At 57.6% G+C, this 8,298-nt stretch overlaps 3 protein-coding genes across 3 annotated transcripts; 2 read left to right on the forward strand and 1 right to left on the reverse strand.

Moving 5' to 3' along the window:
- Positions 1-1,011: 1,011 nt before the first annotated feature.
- Positions 1,012-3,018, reverse strand: CHGG_01488 (uncharacterized protein; the record flags this gene model as incomplete). Its single annotated transcript, XM_001220708.1, has 3 exons — positions 1,012-2,657; positions 2,713-2,913; positions 2,967-3,018. The coding sequence occupies 3 exons, from the start codon at positions 3,016-3,018 to the stop codon at positions 1,012-1,014; spliced, it is 1,899 nt and encodes a 632-aa protein (XP_001220709.1).
- Positions 3,019-3,568: 550 nt separating this feature from the next.
- CHGG_01489 (uncharacterized protein) lies at positions 3,569-5,962 on the forward strand (the record flags this gene model as incomplete). The annotated part of the gene is made up of 2 exons (XM_001220709.1): positions 3,569-3,662; positions 3,720-5,962. 2 exons carry the CDS (start codon positions 3,569-3,571, stop codon positions 5,960-5,962), a joined length of 2,337 nt encoding a protein of 778 aa, XP_001220710.1.
- Positions 5,963-7,048: 1,086 nt separating this feature from the next.
- Positions 7,049-8,224, forward strand: CHGG_01490 (uncharacterized protein; the record flags this gene model as incomplete). The annotated part of the gene is made up of 2 exons (XM_001220710.1): positions 7,049-7,943; positions 8,019-8,224. The coding sequence occupies 2 exons, from the start codon at positions 7,049-7,051 to the stop codon at positions 8,222-8,224; spliced, it is 1,101 nt and encodes a 366-aa protein (XP_001220711.1).
- Positions 8,225-8,298: the final 74 nt, after the last annotated feature.

Here is an 8,298-nt window from a genome sequence, read left to right on the forward strand (position 1 = left end):
GGAGTGGGAGGGCAAGGCAGTTTCGCTTGAGCAGCGGAGGCCGCATCGAACGCGTCAGCTCACCGTTGCTCGAGGCCATTCCTACGGATACCGGACCTAGGCCTGATTGAAAAAGTGCCTTGACGGTAATCTTTCCACGTAGGTCGCCCCCCTACTCGAAACAGTACGGGGCGTCCTAGGCACCACCGGGAACTGCGTGGGTGTGGGGTGAGTAGGAGGGTGTTGCATTACTCGAGCAGAGATCAGGAGAAGCTGTCCGTCGCGATAGATCGTGAGATGGATCAGGCGTTTCGCCGGATGAATACCATTGCGGCTGGTGAAGAGGCCAAGATGCTTCGCCGGATGGATGATAAGGTCCGCAGGTTGGAAGCTAAGAGGGATCGAGTATTCGAGGAGATGGATCGTCGGATAGATGAAGAATATTCCCGAATCGATCGGCACCAGGACGAAGACCGGTTGCTGGGGGAGTAGGGTATGCTAAGTTGTGGTAGCATCATGCAGAGGGGGGAGTAGTTGGAGGAACAGGTCCAGTTGTCTGTATGGTTTGTTGAGCGTCTTATCTCACAGTGTAGAATAGAAGTAGTCCCATTCACATTTAACGCTTGCATCTCTGTCTGTGCTCTCGTCATTCGAACGGCCCCTAGCTCTCTTCCTGGGACCAAGCACCAAAATCCTGTCTGTGCAGACTGTCTTCAAGAAAGCGCGGAGGGCCGCGAAATGCAGGTGAACAAGTACCAGAAGTGTTCCAGGTATTCTGATGTCTTTGTCATCACATCTATGTACGCCTACTGCCGGTAGCAGGCAGTGACGTGGTCTATATAACAATGCTCTCCAACACCATGCCGTTTTCCACAATACAACCCACCCCATTTTCCAACCCGATGCCAACACCAGAAAAGCCAAACAATGCTATCCCGCCTATGCAATACTCGGCCATGCCATGCAAAACACCCAGACTCCAAGAGTACGAAAAGCAAACCACATCCACCGCCAAGGGAACAAGCCATACGATCAATCCAAGGCCTCTCCGCTCAGAATCCCTCTCAGAATCCCGGCCCCCAGCCCTTCCACAGCCCCTTCCATCTCCCGCTCCCCAACACAGCTGGCAACCCTCTTCTCGTCAGCTGCCAGACCGCTGCCGCCGCTCCCGCCAAAGGCAAAAACATCCTTCTTCTTCCTGCCCCGCTTGGGGGTGGGCGTACCACCCTGCAGCAGCGCCACAAACGAGCCGCTCTTTCCGTCCACGGGTGCGACCAGAGAAAGCGTCTCCAGGCTCCCCACGACCTCGCGAAACTCGGAGGACGAAAGGGGGTGGAGGAGCGAGTCCTGGGTGCAGAGGGTGCAGTACGCCGCGTAGAGGGTTTTGATGGTCGGGGCCGTCACGCCGCGCGTTCGGGAGGAAGGAGTAGTGGGTGTGGAGGCGGCTTGGGCGGCCTGTGTGGAGCGGTTGCGTTTTTCGATGGCCATGAGCGAGCACAGAGCCGCCTTTTGTTGTAGGTTGAGCGTCTTCAGCCGCTGACTGGCGCCGTTGCTGAAGGCCGCGGCGGTGACTTTGTTGAGGTGGGCTATGCTCACGCGCGGGGCGGTGGAGACGGTAAGATGCTGAAGAGATCTCTGAAGCTGCTGGGCCCCCGTAGGACGGGCTGGGGAGGCAAAGTTGCGGTTTTCGCCGAGGACTTTGCGTGACGGGCTCTGCTGGAGAAGGTTCTCCTTGATTTCGTTTTCGTGCTTCATGCGGGTTTCGGATTCGACCAGATCGAGGGCGCGGCGGCAGACTTCAAATGCGCGGCGCAGATCGCCGGTTTGGCTGGAGACTTTGCGCGAGCAGAGCTCAATGGCCGCCGGGTGGAAGAAGGGGATGAAGTCGGGCGCGGAACCCTGGGGGGCGAGGGTCTTGAGGCGTTCCGTGATGATCCGCTTGACCTGGGGTGCGGTATAAGGCAAGAACGGGAGGAGTTCAGGCTTGAGGTTGCGCGACTTGAGACGAGGGAGGAAGCGGTCGGTCAGGTCTAGCGCGTTGGCGATGCCCACCATGGTAAGGCGCGCGGTGGGCAGCAGCGACCATTCAAACACGCGGTAGAGACTCTCGGGGTCCATGGTAAGGATGTGGTCGATCTCGTCCAGCACCACCAAAAAGACATTAGTGGATTTTTTGTGGACGAAGAGTTTCTGCAGAGCCTCGACAACGTCGTCTTCAGACATGTCGGCGTCCCCGCCGAGTTGGTCCAGTAGGGTGATGTAGAGGTCCTTGGATGACTTGATGCTCATGCAGTTGATGTAGGCCTTCCGTACAGAATCCGACCCAGACACCACCTCGTCGGTAATGCTGTTCACCATCGCACTCTTGCCTGTACCGGGGGGGCCGCTGACGTAAAGGCATCCACTGGGGCGAGTTGTATTGCAGCGTTCGAGGAACTTGTGTAATTGCTCGCGCTCGTCGTCGCGTCCGATTAGTTGTCCGGGGCCTGCGCTGCGTGAGAACAACTGCCTCGCCTGGTGGTAAACCGTCTGGAGAGTAGTCGGAGTGAGGGGCGTTTGAGGTGTCATCCGCTTCGAGAGTCTGCCAACCGACATGACGCGGTGGCGGGGAGTTGTTGTGCCCCTAGCGAAGACATCGTAATGGCGTGGTGTTGAGGGAGTGACGGGGGCGACAGTAGCTGGGGGTGGGGGTTAGCATCTAAGTTAATACGTCCGCTACCGACATCGACTTACAACTTTTGACGGTACTGGCGATCGAGGTCCGTCGGGAGTGGCACTTTGTGGGTGTAGGGTCAGGCTCCCCCTGAGAATCAGACTCGGGCTCGTTGTTTTCCTTGTTCTCCTTGTCGTAAACCGAGCTGAGTTCCTTCTCGATAGATTTCTTCGGGGTCCGCTTCGGGCGTTTTGCGGAGAAGTCGAGACTCAGCGTGGGCTCTGGAAGACGGTTGTCAATAGCGATTCCATCGGGGCAAGTCGATCGCACTTACCCTCCTCTTGCCCAGAGCTGCGTGTCCTCTTTCCCAGAGCTGTGAGTGCCATTTTTACAATACAATTAAATTAAATGTGGTAGGCGCAGTTGAATTGTTGATGTTCAATTCGGAAGAGGAAAGGACGAAGCTTGGGGAGGAAGGTGTTGAGGCCAAGAAGGGAGCTCTGGTCCACATGTAAATTGGCGCTACGCGCCTCCCGGCTCGTGGAACGCGACCGCGTCGCGGGACCTTGACGCGCTTGAGCGCGAACCACTTAAAGCCGGAATGTGGCGTATGTGGTTGTGGCTTGAATGCAGCCACAGTGGCTGGCGGGATGTTCCTTATCAGTTGGAGAAGACTTGACCCCACATTCCCCGCACGGACAAGAGCGCACCTCAAGCGCACAGTGGAAGGGGGCGAACTCCGTTTGCCCCAAGGCCGTATTGTGGGTCAAGGCAGCGCCTGACCACAACTCCTTGTGGCACTTATAATAGCACTCTTTCGGCGTCGTCGTTCCTGAATTCTAAGAGATATGCATATCACCGTATTACGCTCGCAGATGTCACGAGCCGGTATTTTATCAGTGGAGGCACGGACACGACGATAGCATCAGAGTGGTCATGGCAAGGACCGACGACCAAGCAAAGTCAGTGGACACGCGCTACAATGCTCGTGTTGAAAGTTTAAGGGATAAAGAGTATCCTATGCTAAATGGTATGTAACTTCATTACTTTTACATGTAGCAGATGTGGATGGCTAACCAAATCACAGGCTCTATCTACCTCGACCATGCCGGGACTACCCCCTACCCCAAGTCCTTGATGGACAGATTCGCAAAGGAGATGACTTCAAACCTGTTCGGAAACCCGCATTCTGCGTCGGCTTCATCCCAGCTTTCGACCGCACGAATAGAGGACATTCGTCTACGGGTGCTGCGTTTCTTCAATGCTGACCCCGCCGAATTCGACCTCGTTTTTGTAGCGAATGCGACTGCTGGAATCAAGCTGGTCGCTGATGCCCTGAGGACTGCTCCGGATGGGTTCGATTATTCCTATCACCAGGCAAGCCACACAAGCCTCATTGGCGTCAGAGAGGAGGCTCGAAATAGTCTCTGCCTCGACGACCAGGAGGTTGATGATTGGCTTGGCGGAGGCTGCCCTTTCGAAAATGATAGCGAAGACCGCCCGGTTCTGTTTGCTTACCCGGCACAGTCCAACATGGATGGGCGGCGGTACCCCCTGAACTGGGCTGAAAAGGTCTGTCGTGGTGGGACGAGGAAAACATACACGCTACTAGATGCAGCCGCGTTAGTCTGTTCCTCCCCACTCGACCTGAGTCAAGCCAATGCAGCTCCCGATTTTACCGTCCTCAGCTTTTACAAGATCTTTGGTTTCCCAGATCTGGGCGCATTGATCGTGAGGCGGGATGCTGAGGAGGCATTTGACACGAGGCGATATTTTGGTGGTGGCACGGTTGACATGGTGGTCTGCTTGAAAGAGCAGTGGCATGCACCAAAGGCCCAGTTCCTACACGAACGTCTCGAGGATGGGACATTGCCCGTTCACAGCATCATTGCGCTGGATGCGGCGCTAGATGTACACAAGCAGCTGTTCGGCTCGATGCGGGATGTCGCATCCCATACAGCTTTCTTATCAGCGATGCTCTACACGAGGCTTGAATTGTTGAGACACGGGAACGGCCAATCAGTTTGTGTTCTTTACTCACCGGGCCCAGAGACGGCGAACAATGGCCTTTCCAGTGGCCCCGTTGTTTCCTTCAACATCCGCAATAGCCAGGGGGCTTGGATAAGCTTGGCCGAGGTTGAGAAACTCGCCACCTTGAAAGGGTTTCATATTCGAACTGGCGGTGTCTGCAACCCTGGAGGCATCGCCTCGGCTCTGGGACTTGAGCCGTGGGAAATGAGACGAAACTTCAGCTCAGGTTTTCGCTGCGGGACTGACCTGGATATCATGGCCGGCAAGCCAACTGGCGTCATCCGGGCAAGTCTCGGTGCCATGAGTACCATCTCCGACGTAGACAGTTTTGTCGAATTTATTGCCGAGTTCTACCGGGATGCATCGCTGTCTCCGGCTAGAACAGAACCGGTGCCGCAGCCCCATGACCCGTCACGGCTTCGAATTCACAGCATGTCTATCTACCCCATCAAGAGCTGCTGTGGGTTCCAGGTTCCTTCGGGTACTGATTGGGAAGTGAGGCCCGAAGGGCTTGCTTGGGATAGAGAATGGTGTCTAGTGCACCAAGGCACCGGCCAGGCATTGAGCCAGAAAAGGCATTCTAAGATGGCCCTCATACGCCCGGCGCTTGATTTTGAACGGGGGCAGCTGCGCGTCAGCTACGCGGGGGAGTTGCCGGCTCACCAACCCCGAGAAATCAGTATACCTCTCTCGAAAAATCCCTCTCTTTTCCGTTCCTCGTCCTCGCGCTCGAGGTCCTCCCGTGTGTGCGGGGAGGAGATCCAGGCGCAGACATATTCATCCACGGCCATCAACAGTTTCTTCTCCGACGTCCTCGGTGTGCCCTGCTTATTGGCGCGGTTCCCCGCGGGCGGCCACGGTAAGAGCATGCGGCATTCCAAGGCCCATCTCCAAAAACATCAACTCTCCCTCCTTCCGACGGCCAGGCCCGCCCTCCCAGGCTCATTTCCGCCATCACCTCCGGACTCGGACACGGAAAAGACGGTTTCGCGGCGGATATTACTCTCTAACGAAAGTCCCATACTCGCCATTACTCTCCCGAGCGTCACCGAACTCAACCGAGAAATACACCTGTCCAAGCCCGGCCTCAAGGAGGTCTCGCCCGCCGTCTTCCGGGCCAACATAGTCATGACCCCTGCCGACCCAGACGTTCCTTTAGCGCCCTACGCCGAGGACTCTTGGTCAGGCATAAAAGTCGGCCCGCAACAGCACGAGTTTGAAATGCTGGGTGCATGCCGGCGGTGTCATATGGTCTGCATCAACCAGGAAACGGCGGAAAGAGCGAGGAGCCGTTTGTGACGCTGTCAAAGACCCGAAGGTTTGACGGGAAGGTGTTCTTCGGGGTGCACATGTGCTATAATGACAGGGATCAAGGAACATTGGGATTGACGAAGGAGAGGCAGTTCCCAACAGTGAGAGTTGGGGACGTTGTTGTGCCGGAGTGGCGGAAAGGGGAGTAAACGGTCCGGGGGAGAGAAATGAGGTGCGGATGACCGAGTCAGATCTCGGTAGTGGTCATCGGGGTTGGGGAAGACGTGGCAATTCGTGCTTAAATGTAGTTAAGTGGGCTGTCTCACCGTCTAACGCTGCGACTTGCGAACCCTCAAAACTGCATAAGACACGAAAGCGACAGCAGCAAATGAGCTGAATGAGTGAACCAGCCAGTGGTGTTTGTTTTTCGAATCAATATAACTAACGCCCACGGCAAACTCCGCCGCTTCTAGCTAGTGCGAGCTGATCATTTGCGCCGCTTCAAATTTTCTTCCCTTATTCAGCCAACTTTCCATTTCAATTATTCTTATTTATTTGCCAAGCCAGGCGGTCTGTTTGGTTCTTGTTTTGAGTTCTAACAACCTGACTCAACTTACAACCTTAATTGCTTCATTATTTCCCTTTTCGGACAGCATTAAAGTGGTACCTCCGATGGTCGTCCACTCTCCCGGATCCGCCTCCGGGTCCGGGTCAAGCCAAGAATTCTTTAATCTTGCTGTATACCAACAACGGCAATACAGGGAGGCATTCAACGCGGCGGTTGCAGCCGGCGAACTCAAACCACTGGTCATACCCTGGTCCTTTGTCGGCAGTTTTTTCCTGCCGCTTCTTTACCTCAGCATCCCCCACACAAACCGCCCATGGCTGTATCGCATGCGCTGGCTCGTCGCCGCGGCCGTCGTCCATCTCAACGCTCGCCTACTGCAGACCACATCTGCCATAAATGAGGCAGTGGCCTTTGCGACTGGGCTACTGGCGGTCTGGGGGACCATCTCGGCGTTGAGGCTGCTGATCTTTACTCGGCCGCAGTGGGAGGCAGCGAGGGTTGAGCGGCGGCCGAGACGGACTGAAAACGGTCATGGCCTCGGAGGGGAAAAGGGGAAGCCAGTTGCCATGGTGCCGCCCGATGAGAGCGTTGCCGCCTCCCTCCCCCACAACGAATACTTCTGGCAGCCCTTCCCAGCCACTGCGTCTTACCTTACCCGTCTCGGCTGGACTGCCGACCTTCTCACCGCGTGCCGTGGCGCAGGATGGAACTTTTCCATTTCATCCATCCCCCACCCCCCCTTCCCTACCAAACCCCTAGACGGCAACGAACTAGTCCGTCTAGACCTCATCCCCCTCGCCTCGCGCACTGGCACCCGCCGCTCACAAACCTATGCCGCCTTCCTCCGCTCCCGCCTCCTCGAGTTCGCCCTCTCCTACCTGACCATCGACATCCTCACCGGCACCATGCGCCACGACCCCTACTTCGTCCTCGGCCCAGACTACGCCGCCCAGGGCCACCCCCTCCCGGCGCTGTACGCCCGCCTGCCCCTTCCCGCGGTGACCATCCCCGTGCTGCGCAACATCCCCGCGCTCGCGGGCATCATGGCCGGCATGCACCTGGAACACTCCCTCCTCCAACTAGCCATCGTCTTCCCACTCCGCGGTCTGTTCGGGGCCCGCGCCGAGCTCTGGCAGCACCCGACCCTCTTCGGGGGCTTCGTGCCCTCCGTCCTCGACCGCGGCCTCGCCGGCTTCTGGGGCGGCTGGTGGCACCAGACCTTCCGCGCGGGCTTTGTCGCGCCCACGCGGTGGTGGTTCGCGTCGAGGCGCCCCAGCCATCCCCGGGGTAACCCTCCGGCTGACAACGGGCCCGACAACAAACCCTCCGCCGCCCCCCCACCCCTCCTCGAAGCCTTCTTCGCCTTCCTCCTCAGCGGCATCCTGCACTCCGGCCGGCGGACACACCTTCCGTCCCGCGCACCACGCGCTCCTTGGACCTCCAATCGCCTTCTTCACTCTGGTAAACCCTCGGGAATTGGTCTTCAATCCAAATCTTTTTTTCCAACGGAATAACAACAACGAATCCCCCAAAAAGGAAAAAGACGCGCCACCGCCTCCCCAACCTCCTCTACACCCTCGCCTTCCTCCAACTCACCGCCTGGGGCCTGGTCGACGACATGGGGCGGGCGGGTGTGTGGCTGTTTGAGCCGGTGCCGTTTTCGGTGGTGCGCGCGCTGGGGCTGGTCGGCACGCCGGGGGATGGGGCCTGCTGGCGGTGGGATGGGGTGGCGTATGGGTTGAGGTGGTGGGATGGTGCGTACGGTGTGGGGGCGGGTGCGGGTGCGGGTGCGGGGGGGAGGTGGTGGGAGGGGGGG

This window comes from Chaetomium globosum, genomic scaffold, assembly GCF_000143365.1.
Source record: "Chaetomium globosum CBS 148.51 scaffold_1 genomic scaffold, whole genome shotgun sequence".
In the NCBI taxonomy this organism is placed as follows: domain Eukaryota; kingdom Fungi; phylum Ascomycota; class Sordariomycetes; order Sordariales; family Chaetomiaceae; genus Chaetomium; species Chaetomium globosum.